Below are 20,452 nucleotides of genomic sequence, written 5' to 3' on the forward strand. Positions count from 1 at the left end.
TCTCTTTTAGGGAGTTGGAAACCATGATCAATGTTTTTATTATGTCCAGATTGGACTATTGCAACTCTGTATTCAGGAGTTTTGCAGGCTTCAATTGTATGGTTCAAAATGCAGCTGCAAGGCTTTTAACTGGGACAAAAATATTTTGTAGTATCTCACCAGTTTTATCATCCCTTTACTGACTCCCAGTCCAATTTAGGATTCAATACAAGTTATTTTTATTTGTTTTTAAAGGTTTGAATGATCTGGCAGCTACTTACATTGGTGAGCTTCTTCACTGGCACACTTCATTAAGGCAAATCAGGTCAGAAAACCAGTTTCAGCTAGTTGTTCCCAAATCATGGTTAAAATCAAGAGGTGACAGGGCTTTTTCTGTCACAGCCCCTTGTCTGTGGAATAATCTGCCTTTACATATAAGAGGTCCGTTATTCCTACCTTGCTTAAATGATCTGAGATGATTTGACAGATCCTAGATCTTTTAATCTTGATAACTGATCTCTGGCTAATTTGGTTCTTCAAACAAGTTCGCGAATCAGATTAAAATGTCTGGATGAACTGATCTGAGATCGCTGCCTGTGTTGTGAAGGACATATCTATCGATCCACGAAATCATGATCAGCAGTGCAACGATTGGCTGACGGCACAGCAGTGTAATGACATCATCTGATTAATATTCAATTATCCATGTGAGCAAAATTACATCAAATTCGTTGTAAACGGTTTCCATATTTGTTGTAAGCTGCAGGCTTTACACTTTCATGTGTCAAGAGTATTCATCATATATTTGCATGCATATCAATGTATTTGGTTCTACATTTAGAGAAGCTTTTCTTATTATAGTAAGATTCTTTATATATTAGCCTAGGCCTACTGAAGTTTTTTTTTTAAATCGGCATAAGGAATAACTGTATAAACTAATTTAGCATCAAAAAAGCATTTTGAAATTGGTAAAGGTGTCAACCACTGGCATATTAGCGGTCAAAACACATCCATGACTGCATATACTATCAGGCCTACTCTTGAAAAAAAAAAAAAAGTCAAATATTGTGCATGTACGCGTTTGTATCTAAAAAGTTAATATTAATAAATTTTCTTTTTGAACCAGCAAGTGGCATTCTTTATATATATATATATATATATATATATATATATATATATATATATATATAGTATAGATTTTGTATGTTGGTCATTTTGTAAAGCACTTTGGTAAACATCTGTTATTTTTAAATGCGCTCTATAAACAAAAGCAAACAAACAATATTATAAATATTTTGTAATATTTAATTATATTTTATATTTAAATATAATATTTTGTAAAATCTAATAACATAATATTGGAATAATTAACTGTAATATTAAATGACAGAAATAGCTCCTCATAAAAAAAAACCATCATATTATAGAATTAAACTGCAGCTATGGCCAGCAAGGAGTCTCAACCCACCTGCATGAAGGAAGAGAAACGCTGGTCCTTCTTCTGTCGGGATTTGATGAGCTCCAGGGCGAAAGGCTGGTTACTGCAGAAAGTGCCCACTGCTTGCTTGATCTTCTCCTCCTCTCCACTGCTGAACTAGAAAACAACAAGCCAGAGGATACATGGGTGAGTGGGAGTCTCATCACCCAGACAGGGCCCACCACATCTTACCAGAAAAACACGAGCCCTTACCCAAGACAACAACTCGTCTCCTATGTGGTCAATTACAGATGTCTCGTTCTTCTTGCGAATGGCTGTCATTTGATCCACAATTCTCACTGAAATTTAAAAGAGCAGATGAAGTGTTTGGCTTGGATTATTTGTATAAATGTTTGTTTAAAGAGAAAAAAAAGCATACCGTGGAGTTGGATGATTTCCTCCAGGTTGGTGAATATGTACTTGACGTCAGCAGGGGGCAGTATGTTCTCTTGAGTGAGTTTCTGGTAGAAGACCTTGTCTAGGACCTTCAGCATGCGAACGTGAGCTCGCTCCGTGTAGAACAGCTCTGAGAGAATAAGACAGACAGGGATTTAGGGGGATACAAAGCACTGGATGAATAATAAACTAACCAAAACAAAATTTTACCACAACGTCTCGAAAAAATCTCACACCTCCAACATTTTATACAAAATGTTTACTTTTTTGTATCAGTTGATGCTGATAATTAGCATGATAAATGTCAAATTTCCATGACTTTAAAGTTAAGACTTTGTGTGAAAATTTGGAGTTATTGTGTGAAATTTGGAGAAAAAAGCTTTATATTGTATATGGGAGAATGAATTTCTGTAACATTTTTGTGAAGTGTTGTGAAATGTTCAGCAAAAAATAGATCTTTTGATTTGTGCTAAAAGTATTTTTTATTCTTTATTGTAAATGGAAAAGGTGCATTTAAACAACAAGAAACTTTTTATAAACATTGTTTAAAATGTATTTGATTTTTTATATTTACTGAAAATAAATAGACACATTGAATACAGCAAAATGCCTTTAAATAGTTCTTGAAGGAACACATTTGACACTGTAGTTGTGCCGTCATAAATCAGATTTGTACCTTGATGAAGGTACAATATGGTATCTGCAGGTTTTAAAAACCAAAGGAATATTAAGGTAGTTTCCCATGGTCAAATCATGTGTTTGAAGGTACAAACTGCAATGGTACAAATTAGTTTCTTAGTCTTAAGGTACAATTCTGTTCCATAAAAATTGTACAATTTTTTCTGAGAGTGTACTGTTGCAGGTTTTCAGCTTTCTTCAAAATGTCTTCTTCAGTGTTCAACAGAACTCAAAGATTTAGAGTAAATATTGAGCACATTTTTATTTTTGGGTGAACTACCCCCTTTAACCAGATGACTATTATTCCTTTAAAACATATCTACATTTATAAACAAATAGAAATATGAATAACATGACCTCCCAATTCGGCCATAATAACATGGAGCAGTTACTCTTACCACAGTGAATCTGTGAAATCAGTAAGTCTCCGTGTCTTGTTCATGGTTTCAGGGTTTCTTATGTTTGTTTCACCTAGATTTAAACTAAAATCACAAATACATTTTGTGTTCTCATTTAATTCAACTTCTTGTCTTTGGAGCTGCTCACATGATCTATTCGAAACCCATCTGAGAGTCTGAGAACACATAAATAGCCTATATGGCACAAATGAGTAGCGCCGTTTATTGAAGTATATGCATTATGCCATATATCAAACATGTATTAAAGGGTTAGTTAACCCAGAAATCATTACTAACCCTCATGCCGTTCCAAACTACTGATACTTTTGTTCCTCTTCAGAACAAACATTGACAAAATCTTGTAAATGTGCACCTGCACTAGCTATGTTTCCATCTAAATGCGAATTAACTTTGTGTAAAGCTGGAATATCACATAAAAGACATGCGAATAAAGCAGCGTTTCCATCCAATGAGTCAAAGAGAACAAAATCGTCACTTCCTTATTTAACTTATTTAAAATTTCAACAGTAAAAACGGAATTAGCTGCGGTAGAAGCTGAGTGAATATTTTCCTTATTTAATAAATGACTTGAGCCTCAGAAGACGATGCCGACACGCAATTAGCGTGTGGTGGCGTTTAAAGAGTTTAAAGACGCAGAGCGCAGATGCTCTTGACTATTCTGAAGGTAATTAATAATATAATAACACTAATACTGAAATGGTTAAGGCTTTTAGAATGACCAAAACAACATTTCAGATGTTTTGCAGTGTGCTCAGCCAGCTGGTTTGTCCATTCACACACATTTTTATCATCACATGATCTCTTATAACAAAATCACATGACTTTTTTAATGCCCATACTGGAATTTGTTCGGCAAAAGTCTTTCCATCTTTGTTTATGCGCATCTTTTCTTATGGAATAAATAACGATTCTTATCATATAAAAATAGGTAGACAGAAATGTAACTACTGACACGAAGGAGATGAAACTGTAGAATAAAGTCCTTATTTTTGTTTTATGTGCACACAAAAGTATTCTCAAAGATTCATAACATTCTGATTGAACCACTGAACGCATATGGTCTGTTTTGAGATGGTTTTCTGAATGAGTTGGGAGACTTGCTGTCTATGGAGGATGAGGGAGCTCTCAGATTTCACCTGAAATATCTTAATTTGTGTTCTGAAGATGAACAAAAGTCTCAGGAGTTTGGAACGAAATCGGGAAAATTATTGACAGAATTATATTGTGATAATGTTGCTGGTTTATCAACCAGTTACATTTCAAAATACTTAAAATCTGATCAATGAAAACCAAAAATCTAGTCAAATGCATTGCGCACATTAAACCTACAAATCAAAAGAGTACTTGTCTTGATTCAACCAACCCAAAATGTGTCTTAACCAACATTTTCGCAAAACTCCAAAAAGCTATGACTGCTGTACATTTTACTGTTGCACTGCCATGAAACGTGTAAAAAATGCTGCCACAGGCACATCTTTATCATGAGCCAGTGTTGTGATTCACGTAGTGAAAGGTGAACAAGACTGTACCATTAATGACTTCTTGTCTCTTGATCTCGTGGGGTGTCAGGCCTGCTAAAACATCACGCCTGACCAGCTGCTGCCAGTTTGGAGGATCTCCATCACTCCCCTGATCATCCTCACTCTGCAGATCCTCAAACCTGTGAGGGAGGAGATGCTACATAGATTAACGCTCTCATTAATCGTAATGTGTAACTCTATTTAAATATGAGACTTGCTGCATAATGTTTCCTTAAAAAAATTGAGCTTAATGCTGTATTTTAACCAGGTGTTAAGCAAGAAAAAACTTATCTGAGCCAATTAGACAATATTTGATGTTTATTATACATTTATATGGGTCACTACTTTGGACATTCAAGATTTTATAACCTGGCACAAAATAGAAAGCACAGGCGATAGAGGAAATGTTCTCATCACAGCTGGTTAGGAAGGAAATAAATAGCTTTTATCGACTGTGGCTTTATCAAGTCTCTTCTGGTTAGGACAGAGTGTATATAGAGTGACGTGAGTGATTGACAGAAGCAGTGACCAGTACCTTCTGCTCAGTTTAGGGGTGCCCCCATCAGGGAGTCTGAAAAAAACAACACACAAATGCTTGCTTAGATTAGCAGCTAAATCAATAGTACTGGTTGTATTGTGTGCACAAATCACACACTGTTTATTTGACCTGATCTAGTTACCTGGTTTATAACAGTAGGCAATTTAACATATTAATTAATAAACAACTGGTAAAACAATAAACTCCAGTAATTCCAAAATACTTAAATATTTAAATTGTCATATTAAAGTTACATAAGCACATTAATTCTGAGGCCACCATTTTTTTCCATTTTAGTCAGGCATTTTTTCATTCATGACGTTTTAAAGGGGTGGTCCACTACGATATCATATTTTAAACTTTAGTTGATGTGTAATGTAGCTGTGTGAACATAAACAACATCTCTGAATGGTATACACTGAAAGTGCAATGCAAAGGGAGACATTAGCTTTTACAGAGTTAGCTTAGCAAAGCCTACAGCAAACTAAGTTTGGGCACTACAAAAAAATACATCCGGGATCACAATCCCTTCAGGTTACGCACATACACCGCACGCAGCAAAGGGGAGTGGCCAGAGTCACTGTAATATTATAGCAGCGCTATATATAAGCGCTTCCAATGAAATTTTATTATGTTCCAGAGAATTATAAAAAATGTACAGCTAATATTTGACAAAGGACAGCTTCCAGAATCTCTCCCAGTTCAGTGCTGGATTCGGCTAAAATTCCTCAAAGAAGGAGCAGCTCCAACCATAATAGAAGAAGCAGTGGATTTTGAGCCACAACCTGTAAGTATTTTTATTTGTTAAAATTGATCTATTACATGAACAGTGTCTAGCATCAACGGTATGTTGTAGCAAGGACATAAGCAAGAATGTAAACAATGGGAAGTGCCGTTTGGCAACACTAACAATTTAGCTACAAATTTATATTGATCAGTCAAACCGCTGTAAACACCCACAATCTTCAGCAGTGCTGCAGTGTCTCTCTATGCAGCTGATTTTCCTGCGTTCTAAATCTCAATAATAAACTCGCAAAAAATATGTGAACGTTTCATATTACTTACACATGCTTATTCTGAATATATGTGAAAGACACTTGTCAGATTTTATTTTAGAGAGCAGACATGAGGTTCAGGTGTCCTTTTCATTTTCTGTCTAATTCAGGCTCACACTGACAGAGTATTTACACAACAGAGGCATAGTGCTTGCTAGTAGAGACGTCACTGGACGTGATGCTTTCTGTTAACGTGGAGCCGATCAGCACGTTATGTTAGCTGACCAATCTGAGTCTCTTGTGGGCAGGTTTTCAGAGAAACTAGGAAATATGATTGCCGTTTTCATGTTAGCCGAGTAGCTGTATATAATTAAAGATATAAGAAAGAATAATGTGATTTTCTACAAGCGAAGCACGAGTACACATAAAAAATACACTCTGAACCACTCCTTTAAGTTTGTTTAGTCACAATTATCATTTAATAATATAAGTGTTCTCTCATAGTCTCATTTAGCCAAGAGAAAAGAAAATAGTTTTTGACCAACATTTTCATCATGGATTGAATTACTGAAATTAAAGTGATAGTTCACCCAAAAATTATATTTCCTGTTAATTTACTCACTCCCAGGTCTCCCAAGGTATAGGTGTTTGCATTTTTGGGTGAACTCTCCCTTTAAAACTTCTCAAACACTAGCTTAATCTGAAATGTGAAACTCTTGACTGACACATCTACTGAAATGAAATCTGAATAGCTGGATTTTGCTTATGAAATGTGATTGAGCAAAATTAAATATGACCACACATTAAACTCCTCTATGTTAGTCTGAAATAAAACAGAACCAGATATTCTCTGCAGCATGTGCTTTTTTGTATGTACCTGTCTCCATCTCTGTCTTCATCCAGCTGGTCCATGTTGTATGGGATGTAGTCACAGGGTGGGTAGATGCTCTCCAGTGGGTCTCCAGACTGCAGCCCATCACTGAGCCGAGGAACCACAGCCGACGGGCTCATATCTGAACACACAGAGGAGCCAGTCTCAGACTGATCGCTTAAGAAATAAACAGAACAATCACTCTGGAGATGCAGTACTCACTGAACTCAGGGTCCCTGCCAGAGGGATCTGACGATGAGCTATAGGGGGCACTAAACGGGGGGGAGGTGATGATTCCCGGGCTGTGGAGCAGGTCTGAGCCCTCACTTGACTGACTGCCCCTCAAACGTCCAGCATCGATCAGCTCTGAGCCACCCAGCGCCGGCTGAGACATCTGCTTCTGAGGCCTTTGCTTGATGCTTTCCCCGGCCCTGCCAGCTGCTCAAACACACACCAAACACCATTAGCATCAATACTAAACTTTCACCATCTAGAGAAAGGAAAGCAAAAATTAAGTCTACTGATTTTAAAAAAATTAACTGTCAGCAATCAAAAAACATTCAGGCATAACTGGCTTGAAATAGACAGCCATACAAAAATGACATTATGTTTTTTTTCTTATTTATTTCTTTATCAGACAAGTTGAGATCTGAGCATCATTACCCCAGTCTCCAGCATCACATGACATGATTCTTCAGAAATCATTAAAATATGTTTTGGTGCTTAGAACACATTATTATTATCAATATTGAAAAAGGATAATAAAAATTATGTTTAAAAGAAGACCATTTAAAAATGTATTATACGTTATAAATGTAGTCACTGTATGTTTTCTTGCTGAATAAAAGCATTAATTTGTGGAATAAGGTAATAAAAATTAATCTTACTGACCTCAACCTTTTAAGCAAGAGCAATATATTAAATAGGACACATTATTGATATAGCCTATAAAAGATAATATTTTTGTGTAAATACATTTTTAAAAACCTCGACATCAATATTAATTTATTTTCAATTTAATTCAACTTCATTGTAAAGTCTGTAACGTATTTAAACAAATAAAGATTCAGTCAACTAGGCCAGGAAACAATAAATGTGTAAGGTACGTTTTCTCCAAAAATCCATTGTTTAATGTTGTGAATACTGCAAAAAAAAAAAGATCAAAGCCTTAAAAATGTTTTCGATAGCTCCAGGTTGTAGGACTTTTCGTTCAACTTACATGGTACTGAATCGAGGAGACTGGGCCACCGCGGGGGCACCCGGATGGGGAAGCGAGACTTTTTCTGTTTCTCCTCCCCATCCTTTTCTGTTTTGCTTTTCTGTTCAGGAAGGATAAAACAACAATCCTCAGGGTAACAGCATTACCATGGCAAGACTATGAAGATAATTACTCAGTTCCAAACCCTAGTTAAAGACATAAATTGTGTGCTAATTACGCTAGCTCTTAAAGAGACAGCACACCCAAACAAACAAAAAATCTGTAATTTACTCATCCTTTACTTAGTCCAAACCTGAATTACTTTCTTCTGTTGAACACAAAAACAGATATATCGAGAAATGTTGGAGTCACTGGTTTCCATTTTATTTTTTTCCCATTACTGATTTTAATGACTACTGGTTTTCCAACATTCTTCAAAATATCTTATATTGTGCTCAAATATTGAGACAATTCATTTTTGGAAGAACTATCGTTCAGGTTGCGTAAAACATTACAAGAAATGGCACATACCCTTAGTTTGGAAGGAAGGAAATTAATTCGAACTCGTTTGGATTCCAGGTTTCGTTGCTCTTTCGCCCGAACTCCCAGATGCTTCATGTACATGAAGATCACATACTGTATAGCGGAGCTGGAAGAGACCAAACTCAGATTTAGGCCTAAACTGAACTCTTCCCTCACTCTCTGTCCAACTAGAGCACAGCGATGAGCATCGAAGTCTTTCATTTCCTAATTTAGATTCGAGTCTCAAAGGGTTGTGTTGTGCCTGTTGAGTGCTGTTGGCTCCATGTGGTCGACTCCTTCTGTTCCACATGACTCCTATCTTATTGTGCCTTCTGCCATATGTCACAAAACACGTGCACGAGTTTTCCCATCTATCTTCTCGCATATGTCCTGTACATTCATAAATCATACAGGCTTGCGGTGTTTCCATATGGCATCTCAAATATGTTTGCCTACATTATGGTAAATGAGGACTAGGAAATGCATGAGGATTACAAATCTCATTAAGTCGCTCTGTTCGGCAGCATCTTGCATTTGTGTCAAGTGTCAATGTGCTGGAACCTCAAGCTGACAATTTGCAAACAAATCCGACACAATGTCTTTAAGCGCAATCAAATAACGCTCATCCATAATATTTTTAGGGAAGATCATTATTAATGAGGGCTTGCGGGAGGGAAACATAAAATATTCTCACCATTTCTCCTCTTCTGTGGGTTGTGAAGTCAACCTGTTAGAGAGACACATGTAAGATGAGGGAAAGCCATATAGGATATAAACCTATGTATGTTAAATAGTGCTGGATGATGTGTCTCTTCACTAATTTAGTATAATATAATATAATATAATATAATATAATATAATATAATATAATATAATATAATATAATATAATATAATATAGTATAATATAATATAGTATAGTATAGTATAGTATAGTATAATATAATATAATATAATATAGTATAATATAATATAATATAGTATAATATAATATAATATAATATAATATAATATAATATAGTATAATATAATATAATATAATATAATACATTTTACAATTAATGTAAATAATTTCTTCATTTTTAAATATTTGCCATTTGTATTTATAATATTATGTATTCGCAAATGTCAAATAATAATTAAATTCTCAAAATATATCAAATATTTTTGTCTTTTGACAATACCATACATATTTTAATGGTGTGATTTATACGTGCATGAATAAAAATACAGTTTAAGTCAGAATTATTAGCCCCCTTTGGAGTTTTTTTTCTTTTTTAAATATTTCCCAAATGATGTTTAACAGCAAGGAAATTTTGACAGTATGTCTGATAATATTTTTTCTTCTAGAGAAGGTCTTATTTGTGTTATTTCAGCTAGAATAAAAGCATTTTTTCGACTGTCTACAGAACGAACCATCGTTATACAATAACTTGCCTATTTAGCCTAACCTGCCTAGTTAACCTAATTAACCTTGTTAAGTCTTTAAATGTCACTTTAAGCTGTATAGAAGTGTCTTGAAAAATATCTAGTCAAATATTATTTACTTTCATCATGGCAAAGATCAAATAAATCAGTTATTAGAAATGAGTTATTAAAACTAATATGTTTAGAAATGTGTTGAATAAATCTCTCCATTAAACAGAAATCTTGAACAAACAGCTACAGTAGTAAACATACAGTAGTAATTGGGTGTAGAAAATCTTTATTTTTGAATATAATATTTTGAACAATACATATAAATAAATACATTGTAATTGGATTAAATTCCGATGTTTTTGAAACTGAAAATTACATCATAGAGTATTAATAGCTATCCTTTAAACAGGGTTTCTGCAGGTTTCACCAAGTTAAATTTAAGACTTTAAGACATTTTTAAGACCATTATGAATGAAATTTGTACAAGGCTAAATGCTAACGATTTTTTTATATCCCAGATAGAAAAGATTTTCACTAGCCCTGTCAAAAATGATTCAAATTTATTAAATATAATAATACAGTAATAATAATTTTGTTTGAATATCTTTTTATTCATTTTTAAATATATGCAGTAAATAAATGGAGAACTTTTAAGCAAATGTTACTGTAAGGAAAGTATTTAAATGCTATTTGTAAATAAAAAGTTGTACAAAATAATTATTGAGATGGATGGTTGGTGACTGTATGGGTGTTAATGGCTAGATTGGGTAACTATACACGAACAAAAAAAAATTAAGACCTGTTAAAAAAAGTTTTAAGACTTACAACACAACATTTCAATAGATTTAAGACTTTTTAAGGCCTAAAATGTAGCTTTTAAAGTTTAAGACTTAAGATCCCGCGGATACCCTCTTTAAAGGCTGGGGAAAATTGCAAAACTAATTTATTGTTATGAACTGAAGGAAAAAAACATAGCTTTGTTTAATATCATGAGCAAAATCAATGTAATCATATTATAAATATTCCATATATGGCCCAGCCTAAATCAGAGTGATGATCAGAGTGTGTCTGTGTGTGTGTGTGTGTGTGTGTGTGTGTGTGTGTGTGTGTGTGTGTGTGTGTGTATGAGTGACTCTCACAGAACGTCATCTATCTTGGAGAGGATGCTTTCAGCACAGGCTCTCTCTCTGTCTACAGCCAGCTGTTCAGAGTCCAGACGAGACAGCTCTGCATCCGCCAGGGTCAAGCCCATACTGCGCTTCTGCCTGCAAGAGTGCATGCAGGACATTTAAAGGTGATGCTGTCATTAGGTTACAGTCAATCTCAATAAGAAAACAAGTGACAGCACAGGTGAGCTATGATAGAAGTCAGTATTCCACACCTGAAGTCTTCCAGGTTCCTCTGTACATCAGGAAAGAGAGTTTCCTGCATTGTCTGTATGTACTGCCTGTGTAATTCCTCAGGAATCAATTCTGGTCTCCTCCGCTCTGACAACACACACAAAAATCAAGTAGTCACACATATCTTATTTCTTTATATTGACTTAAAGCTGAGTAATAAGTATCTATGCTATTTATGCATCATTTTTGCATCTCTCCCAAAAGTGTAAGCACTGACCTGCCATTATACAAGTGAGATTTTATTTTAAAATGTCGTTCCAAACTAAAATGGGGTCTTCAGGTTGACACCAATAGCCTAGGTAGTTAGCTAGTTAGTGCGTCAACACAAAGCACTAAGGTGCTTGAGTTCAATTCCTAGCTCAAGGTCTGTAATCACCACTGCCCTGTCCATTAATGGTGAAAACCCCCGAAAAGATTTTAAATAAAAAAGGTCTTCAGCATCTTCTGTGAAAACAAATCTTTTTTGAAAACACTGATGTACTATGGATGCCAGGCATAATATGTAAATGAACTATTGTAAATGGCACCTGAGTACCTGAAGCACCATCAAAACATTCAGAGTAGTTTGCTCAATCTGCCAACTCAACCAATAGCAAGAGTTTGGGGCGTGGCTACTGTATCAGGCAGCCAGAGCCAGAGGGTATATATATATACACACACACACATATATATATATATATATATATATATATATATATATATATATATATATATATATATATATATATATATATATATATATATATATATATATATACACACACACATATATATATATATATATATATATATATATATATATATATATATATATATATATATATATATATATATATATATATATATATATATATATATATATATATATATATATATATATATATTTAAACATTTAAACATTTCAAACATACACCATTGTATCACAGTTTGAAAAGAATGTTCAACTGCTAGAAATTGAGAAATTATTGTCTCTGTTACTGTTATTAAAAGGTAAAAAGATTTCTAAAACAGTTTTAATATTTTTGAATATATTGCCAAGCTTATTTACAAATCAATTTTCCAAAACACTACAGCAAGGTAAGTATACTCAAACATGTCTAACAAAAACACATTATAACACACCCATTTATGATCCGTAAACAACCTGCATCACAGAAATGGCTCATTTGGGCCATAGAGAAAGTAGACGTCACTACACATGTTGTCTTTATAAGCAGTGTCAACATGACACACGGGGCAGCGTAACCAAGAACTTCAGAAGCTAAATCCATAATTACATGGAAAATCAACATGTACATTAAACAGGATTTGTGCTTTCTGAACAATTGCAGGTTTCCCACTGTGAGCTGAGAAATGATTATGTGGTTGGATGCTGAAATGAACACTGCAAGGGTGAGAATGGGTTTTGTACTTCTAAAATTAACTCCGCTTACCGAGTTCAGATGAGATGGATTCAGGCACAGCGACTTTCAAATTCTGTTGAACAAAAATAATAATAAATTAAAATGTTTCTGACAAAACAGTCGGTTTAATTTTTTTGCCTGCAACGAAACTACAAACATTAAAATAACAAGGTAACAAAACAGTTCTAGGAAGAAAAAACATGTACAATTTCCATCCATCTGGCAGAAAGAGAACAAAGTTCGCTGCAGGGAAGACTCGCACCCACTCATGAACACACATGGAGTTGGAGAACAACAATACGTGATGACCGTGAAGGTAAAAGGTTGTCTGAGAGCACGTATGCTTCCTGACCCTGAGGCTGCTGGGAGAGGAGTAACCCTCCACACACCTCTCGGGACAAAAGGCACAGTTGATCTGGGTGGATGAGGCTTTTGCCTTAACATGCCCACAGACCAATAGACACCAAGGCAGTGCAGACAATGACGGGTTTGAGCAAGAAGAGATGAGGTGCAAAAAGTTCCACTTACTGCCCCCCGGTCTATGAAGAACGTCAAGAAGTCCATGAAGATGCGCCGAGTTTCTTTGGAGTTGGTCTGTTTGTAGAGGTCAGCATACAGATAGCAGAGCTGTGGAGCACAGCGAGAGATAAACGGACTGATTTAAGGAATTGTATTAAGTTATAATTTATTCAAATACAAAAAGAGTTACTTTTCCTTCACAAATCAGTGAAATAAATGTGATATAATTGAGAAAAAATGAAGTTATGTCACAGTTGTGGCTTTTCTTTTCTTCAGAACTGCCATTATTTCCTGAATTTGTTAGTTCATATGCTCTCTCTAAATTGATGACTTTCTTCCTCAGAGGATTTGTATTACTTATTTGTATTTTTATAATTTATTAAAATAGAAAAACAGTTACTTTTACTTTACAAACCAGTGACAAAAGGTGGTATAATTGACAAAGTCTGAATTCCAAGCTTTTATCTCACAATTGTGGGTTCTTTTCTTTAGAACAGCCATTATTCTTGAATTTGGTCATATGCTCTCTCTAAACTCTGACTTTCGTCCTTAGAGGATTTGTGTTACTTCAGTATTTATTAAAATAGAAAAAAGTTACTTTTCTTTCACAAATCAGTAAAAAAAGGTGGTATAATTGAGGAAAAATAGTCTGAATTTAAAGTTTTAATCTCACAATTGTGCCTTTTCTTTTCCTCAGAACTGATATTATTTCCTGAATTTGTTAGTTCATGTGCTCTCTATAAATTCTGACTTTCTTCCTCAGAGGATTTGTATTACTTCAGTATTTATTAAAATAGAAAAAGAGTTACTTTTCCTTCACAAATCAGTGAAAAAGGTGGTATAATTGAGAGCCTGAATTCCAAGCTTTGATCTCACAATTGTGGCTTTTCTTTTCTTCAGAACTGCCATTATTTCCTGAATTTGTTTGTTCATATGTTCTCTCTAAATTCTGACTTTCTTCCTCAGAGAATTTGTATTACTTTAGAATTTTAAAAAATAGAAAGAGTTACTTTTCCTTCACAAATCAGTAAAAATGGTTGTATAATTGAGAAAAAAGTCTGAATTCTAAGCTTTTATCTTACAATCATGACTTTTTGTTTTCTTCAGAACTGCAATTACGTCTTGAAATTGTCAGTTCATATGCTCTCTCTAAATTCTGACTTTTGTCCTCAAAACTACAAGATACAATGTGGCTATTCCAAGTTTATAATATAGTATACACAATTCTGTAATATTTTGCAATTCAATGCGATTCTGTGGGAAAAAAATGCAATTTAACTTGCTGAACTGAAATATTATTTGCAATAAACATTAATAATTTAATTCCTTGCTTAAAAATCATAATACGGTTTATCTAATAAACTTGAACAATTTCGCTTTTAGCTGGAAAAGGTGGCCTAAAAACATGAAAAAACAAAACAAAAACTTTTAGCACTTTCAGGCATATTTTTAGTCTATTTAATATCTACCAGACAAAAAACATAAATCTTTATTGCTAAGAAAAGCACGACCAACAACACTAGACATGCTTGCCTTAGCAAGCACTGTTAATTACAGCTGGAACTCACCAGAGGTGCAGGGTCAAACTGAGAGATCACATGATGCAGAAAAGCAGCAAGATGAGCAGGTCGAGTCTTGAGCAGATGGATGCTCTGAAAGCAGCTGCACTGGCCATTAACCTGAAACATATAAGATCATGTTCAGATTCAAACTCACAGTCTGAGCGCTTAGAAAAAGCAACTGAGAATACCTGCTCCTGCTCAGAGTCAAAGTCATCATCTTCAGCAGCAATGATCTCAGAAACCAAACGAGACGGTGGGCTCCCTACGGTGGATGGGAATCGAGAATCCTACAACCGAAAGTAGTGGAGTGTGAAAGCTGCATTTGCATGAAATCAGACGGTAAGGTCTATCAGAAGCAAAGGTACTCACCAGGTCAGAACCGTCCTCAACTTCAGGAGAAGGGCAGGAGTTAAAGCTGTCTCTGGGGGTGCTTTTCGGACTGGAACAGTTAGAGTCTCGCTGACTCTCTGGAGAAGCTGGGTAGAAGCGCCGGTGGACCTGAACATCACACACACACACACACCATAAACACACTAATTAAACCACTGGGAAGGAGAGCCATTGAGTACACTCAAGATATAGCCACTGTTTAACTGAGATCAGTGAAAATTTCTCAGAGGAAAAACTACACTTACAGATGACACTGAATTTCCACTCCAGAAAGCCTCTGGGCTGTAATCTCCCTTATATTGATCCTCTTCTGCCCATGAGCCATCTTCACTGTTCCTGAGACACAGACTCTCCTATAGAGCACAGATGGGCATTTCTGAAGCTAACAGTCTTTTAAATAGTGGTCAACCAATATAATCAATCAGACCAGTTGACAATCATTGAGTGCGTAGGACAAACAACTATAGTTGTCCTGATATCACTTGCTGTTATGTCCGCTTCGGACATTAAAATGCAAATCCTCTGCTTTAAAAATGAGAGCCAAAATGAGCAAATGGAAGTGTAAGGAAGGCTTTGAGGGATGCTGGGAAAACATTTTGAATCAGAAACGAGAACAACCAGGGAAAAATCCACAGAAAAGGTGTATATCTCTAAAATATATGACAATATTTAGCTATAATGTCTGCATTTTATGTATTTATTAATTTACTTACTGTTTATTATTAATAACTGATTGTTATTGCCTGTACTGTAAGGTAGTTTATGCATTGTACATTGTTTATACTGTATTTTCTGTTTTTAAATAATAAATAATAATAACAAACTTGAAAGATAAATACTACCTACTTAATATTACCTGAAGTTTCTGTTGCTGTACTTAAACTACGATAAAGGAATCAGATCTTTAGTCGTTTAAAGAGATATGATGAATACTGTTATTCCACACCATATACCATTCTTCCACATTTGAGAAACATACATCACAATAACTTTTGATTTTTAATACTGAAACTGAAAAATGTTCTCCTTAGAATTGAGAAGCTTTTGTTTGGTTATCTTCAAGATAAATAAAAATATATAATATAATGGTTATATATATGGCTCTTCATCTCAAGGCCTCAATTATTAGAAGGCAGTTTTAGCAAACCATATTCTGCTGCATTTTGAAGAAATGACATATATCAGGGATTTATCAGGGGGGGAAAAATGAGAAAATTAAAAAGATATGATGTGATATAGAGGTTTTGATCTGAATATGATTGATACTGATCAAAAAATGTCATACTTGTGTAGCCCTGTTGAACTGGCTCTGATGATGTGGAATGTGTTTTTTGGCTTCCTGGATGTCCCGTAGTGGTTTGGGCGTAGGGGTTCTGCTGTAGTCCTCCTTTAGTCCCTAAAGAATCAGTACATTTTCATTTACTATACACTCAGACCTCTTATGCTAATAATACACAGGACACAATTTGAAGCAATGTTCAGAGCATTGTTGCTTGGCTACTTTCCTTTAAAGAATGGGCAACAATATTGTATCTGTAACCCATTGCCCTAGTTAAATGCCCTATGTCTCACCTGGTATCATCCTAATTAAACTCGCAGATAAACAAAAAGCAACAGGCCTAATAACCACTGCGACATGTTACTCTGCGCTGATACTCCAAGCTTACATTTACTAAATTATAGGTCTACTTTTAGAAAGTCTCAGAATGACAGCGCTTTGTTTACAAGTTCTGAAAGGTGGTAAAACTGCACTGTTGAGTAATAATGGGAGGAGCTTAAGTTTACCCTCACATTTATCAGCCACCGGAGCTGTAAATTACCTCCAACAGGATAGGCCTCATTCTTATCATCTTAAGTCATACAGAAAACATTACAGCACTGTAACTCAACACTTTACTGACAGAAAAACTTTGTCAAATTGAAAGCAGAGTAGGTGTGATCTTTAAACCTGTAGTCTGATATTTAGATTCTGACCTGCGTGTCCTGTTGATCCTTTAAACCAGTCCTCCTGCTGTCCATTCTTTGGTTGTGTAGAGCACTGTTCTCTTCCTATGCCGGGTAGTGTTGAGAAACAACAAGGAGGAGCAAGTGATAAATATTGAGGAGGTAATTTAATTGGAGGAGAGATACGAGGAAGCGAAATGACAACAAATGAACAGAAAATGAAGGTATGAAGAGATTACCCATGATACAAGAGGAGAGGAGGTGCGTTCTGCTGCATTGTAAGAGTTGGGGGATGTAATAAAAGGGTCCCCGAAAACATCCGGTGACTCGAGACCAACGTCCACCTCAGAGAGGTTGATCTGGGGCAACCCAGGCGGTCGGCCTAATACTGTGAGGGCTACATAAGAGCCGGCTGGGGAGAAAGAAACAGATAAATAAGAACACGCATATAATGAATAAATACTAGTGCGTAAGGAGTATAATCTAGCTTCTATTAATAGGTATGAGCATCTTAAAAATAAGCACAAGTATTTAAAGATTAAAATTTAGATCACTCTACAATATTCCAAACACACAAAAAAAGATGTTTTGAAGAATGTTAGATACCGGTAACCATTGACTTCCATAATTGGAGAAACAAATACTGTGAGTCAATGGTTACCGGTTTCCAACATTAAAAAAAAAAAACTTCTTTTGTGCTTAACCAAAGATAGAAAGTCAAACAGTTTTGTGACAAGTGAAGGATGAGTGAAAGATGACAGAATATTCGTTATTTGTTATGAGGTAACTATGACGTTAAGTATGGATGACCAGGAGTGCCGGTTAGAAATAAAACGAAGAACCAAATGAAAATTTAACAGAAATCAGCTAAAGCTAATAAATCCCTGAAATCTGAGCCTAAAATTAGCTATGGCTTTCTCTCTGTCCAATGACAGTGCGTGTTTCATTTACAAGCGAGAGAGGGTTTAGCTCGTCTTGAGGTGAGTTGTTTGGTTGCTCCCACGTGTGGACTGTCCAATGGCATTTTTAAACTCGAATTGTTTTTCAACTCGAGAAATGCATGTAGCAAAAGGAAAAGAAAAGCAAGTGACAAATAAAGAGAAAATGCATTTTAAATGATCTTTAAATATAAGTTTTTTATTGTTTGGTTAATCAGCGTTTTAAAACATAAATTAAATAAATATTTATAAAATTGGTCATTTTAAATGCATTGTTTTATTGCTTTATTAAATAACATTTAAAATCACTATTTAAATAAACATTTAAATATGTCTATTCATTTGTCTATTAATTGTTCATTTAAATTGTGGTTTATTTATATACATTTTTATGCTTCAATTATTAGAATGATAATTAAAATTTTCATTTTATTTCTAACCGGCACTTCTGATCCTCCATAGTTAAGTACTAGTATCTAAAAATATGTACTACCATATAAAAATAAGCAATTAAACTTAATGAATAACTGCTAATTTATTAATTAATGCTTTTGAAACTGAAATACATATTGGTCAAGAAGGAATAGTTGCTCTCAATAACAAAAAGAAAACAAAAACAAAAAAAACAGCAACTGCAAAAAAAGCTGTTACAATAGAACAGTTACAACTGAAATAAATACTAGCATTGAATAAGGACTAATATCTATTCATCTTAACAAGTGGTTAATACTCACATTTGATTAACTTCACCACTTCAACATGGTTTGATTGCGTCACCAAGGTCCCGTTCACCTGAAAGTGAAGAAAGACATTAAATAAGCATTTAAGTCTTGACTGCAAAAACAATTATATGCAGGCTCTGCTTGTACACAAACACAAACACAAGGTCAGTGTGTGGCCAGCAGGTGGCAGAACAGACAGATGCACAAATGCAGTGGTGAACGGAGAGCTAGGCTGAGCAGTGAGGAAAAAGTGTAAACAGAAAATATTGAGTTTCATAGAGTAAACTGTATGTGTCCCACCTTAATGATCCTGTCCCCCGTCTGAACACCTGCTCGCATGGCAGCGCCATCTATTGACAAAAAAAAGATGATTCTTGCATTTATAAAGTAAAGGTACTTTCTGGTGTGGTATGTGGTTGCCAGAGCTCTGTCTAGCTGCTGAGGGGTACTGGGTGGCTTTAAGCACATTGCAATGTGGTTTGTGTGCTCCATTTACACTGCACACAAATAAGTTTGCACTGTCGTTCTGCAAATGATCAAGCCTCTTACATTTATCGTCTCATATAGACTCGTTTATGGAAACAGATTTGGGCCAAATGAAACCATCAAAAATTGTGAAAACTCACAAATATAAATAAAAAAGCATAATTTTGGAAAAAACAAGATACAGATTGTCTTCAAATAGACTATTTTTATTTACTTTATTCATTCACTATACTTTTAATTTACTTCACAGTTTTGAATGTTCTGCCATTGTTTTTGTTTTCCAAAAATTAGTTTGCACCAACAAATTTACGTTCGCTGTTCAGGCACAAGCCTTTTGTGGGGGCAGTGTTCTCTGATATCTAAAACCACTCATTCACTATTAACTATAATGTCACAGATTTGGGAACAAAACAACTATGAGTGTATTAGGACACTTTTTTAGAGAGTATTGCGAATATATATAGGTGTTGTTTTTTGAACAAATTTTTTGATAAATAAATGGCTTCATTGCATTTCAAATGATATAAATTAACATTTCTACTGTTCAAACCTAAAAAATTATTTGAGGACTTTTTGCCACTTTAAAATTGGTAAAGGCTATAAACTTTAGTCAGGGCTGACAATACTGAATTAAAACATTAATGAAATAAAATGACATGGCTGGAAAGAAATCATTTAAGCCCAAGGAATACCTCAGCACAATAGACTACACAGCCTTTAAAAGTAAATCAACACATGTGCACTAGGAAGATTCATACTTTTTCAAAGTGTGTGCACTTTTTCTATACAAAATGTAGGAGACAAAAAAGTTATTGAACTCGTTGAAGTTTTTGCCTGTTTGGTGGATCGTGGTAATTTTAGATAATTGGATCACATATAGATGGAGACAAACTCCTGTTTACACTTTACATTTTATATTTAAATAGTCTCTTTTGTCCACTTTAGGTGCCCTTTACATGCTAAATAAGTTACTAGGATCCTTAAAAAAATAAGTACTAGTATAAAAATCGAGATCTAGTTCAATTTTCAGATTAGATATTAAAACTGCTTGCCAAAGTCATCCACTATTTTGCAGTC

The 20,452-nt window shown here is 34.8% G+C and overlaps 1 protein-coding gene across 3 annotated transcripts in view; it reads right to left on the reverse strand.

The window, feature by feature from the left end:
- Window positions 1-20,452, reverse strand: part of arhgef12a (Rho guanine nucleotide exchange factor (GEF) 12a) — an 80,198-nt gene that overhangs the window by 16,429 nt on the left and 43,317 nt on the right. For all 3 annotated transcript variants that reach the window (XM_056473328.1, XM_056473329.1, XM_056473327.1), the window contains 23 exons: window positions 19,190-19,239; window positions 18,902-18,959; window positions 17,469-17,641; window positions 17,260-17,334; window positions 16,571-16,681; window positions 15,531-15,638; window positions 15,265-15,393; window positions 15,084-15,182; window positions 14,902-15,012; window positions 13,343-13,441; window positions 12,845-12,887; window positions 11,393-11,498; window positions 11,151-11,276; window positions 9,288-9,320; window positions 8,603-8,720; window positions 8,093-8,192; window positions 7,096-7,311; window positions 6,880-7,015; window positions 5,005-5,040; window positions 4,479-4,609; window positions 1,836-1,982; window positions 1,670-1,755; window positions 1,448-1,573 (listed from right to left, as the gene is read on the reverse strand). In XM_056473328.1, the coding sequence (XP_056329303.1) occupies window positions 1,448-1,573; window positions 1,670-1,755; window positions 1,836-1,982; window positions 4,479-4,609; window positions 5,005-5,040; window positions 6,880-7,015; window positions 7,096-7,311; window positions 8,093-8,192; window positions 8,603-8,720; window positions 9,288-9,320; window positions 11,151-11,276; window positions 11,393-11,498; window positions 12,845-12,887; window positions 13,343-13,441; window positions 14,902-15,012; window positions 15,084-15,182; window positions 15,265-15,393; window positions 15,531-15,638; window positions 16,571-16,681; window positions 17,260-17,334; window positions 17,469-17,641; window positions 18,902-18,959; window positions 19,190-19,239 (2,417 nt within the window). The remainder of the gene's footprint in view (window positions 1-1,447; window positions 1,574-1,669; window positions 1,756-1,835; window positions 1,983-4,478; window positions 4,610-5,004; window positions 5,041-6,879; window positions 7,016-7,095; window positions 7,312-8,092; window positions 8,193-8,602; window positions 8,721-9,287; window positions 9,321-11,150; window positions 11,277-11,392; window positions 11,499-12,844; window positions 12,888-13,342; window positions 13,442-14,901; window positions 15,013-15,083; window positions 15,183-15,264; window positions 15,394-15,530; window positions 15,639-16,570; window positions 16,682-17,259; window positions 17,335-17,468; window positions 17,642-18,901; window positions 18,960-19,189; window positions 19,240-20,452) is intronic.

The sequence above is a fragment of the Danio aesculapii genome, chromosome 15 (assembly GCF_903798145.1).
Source record: "Danio aesculapii chromosome 15, fDanAes4.1, whole genome shotgun sequence".
Taxonomy (NCBI): Eukaryota; Metazoa; Chordata; class Actinopteri; order Cypriniformes; family Danionidae; genus Danio; species Danio aesculapii.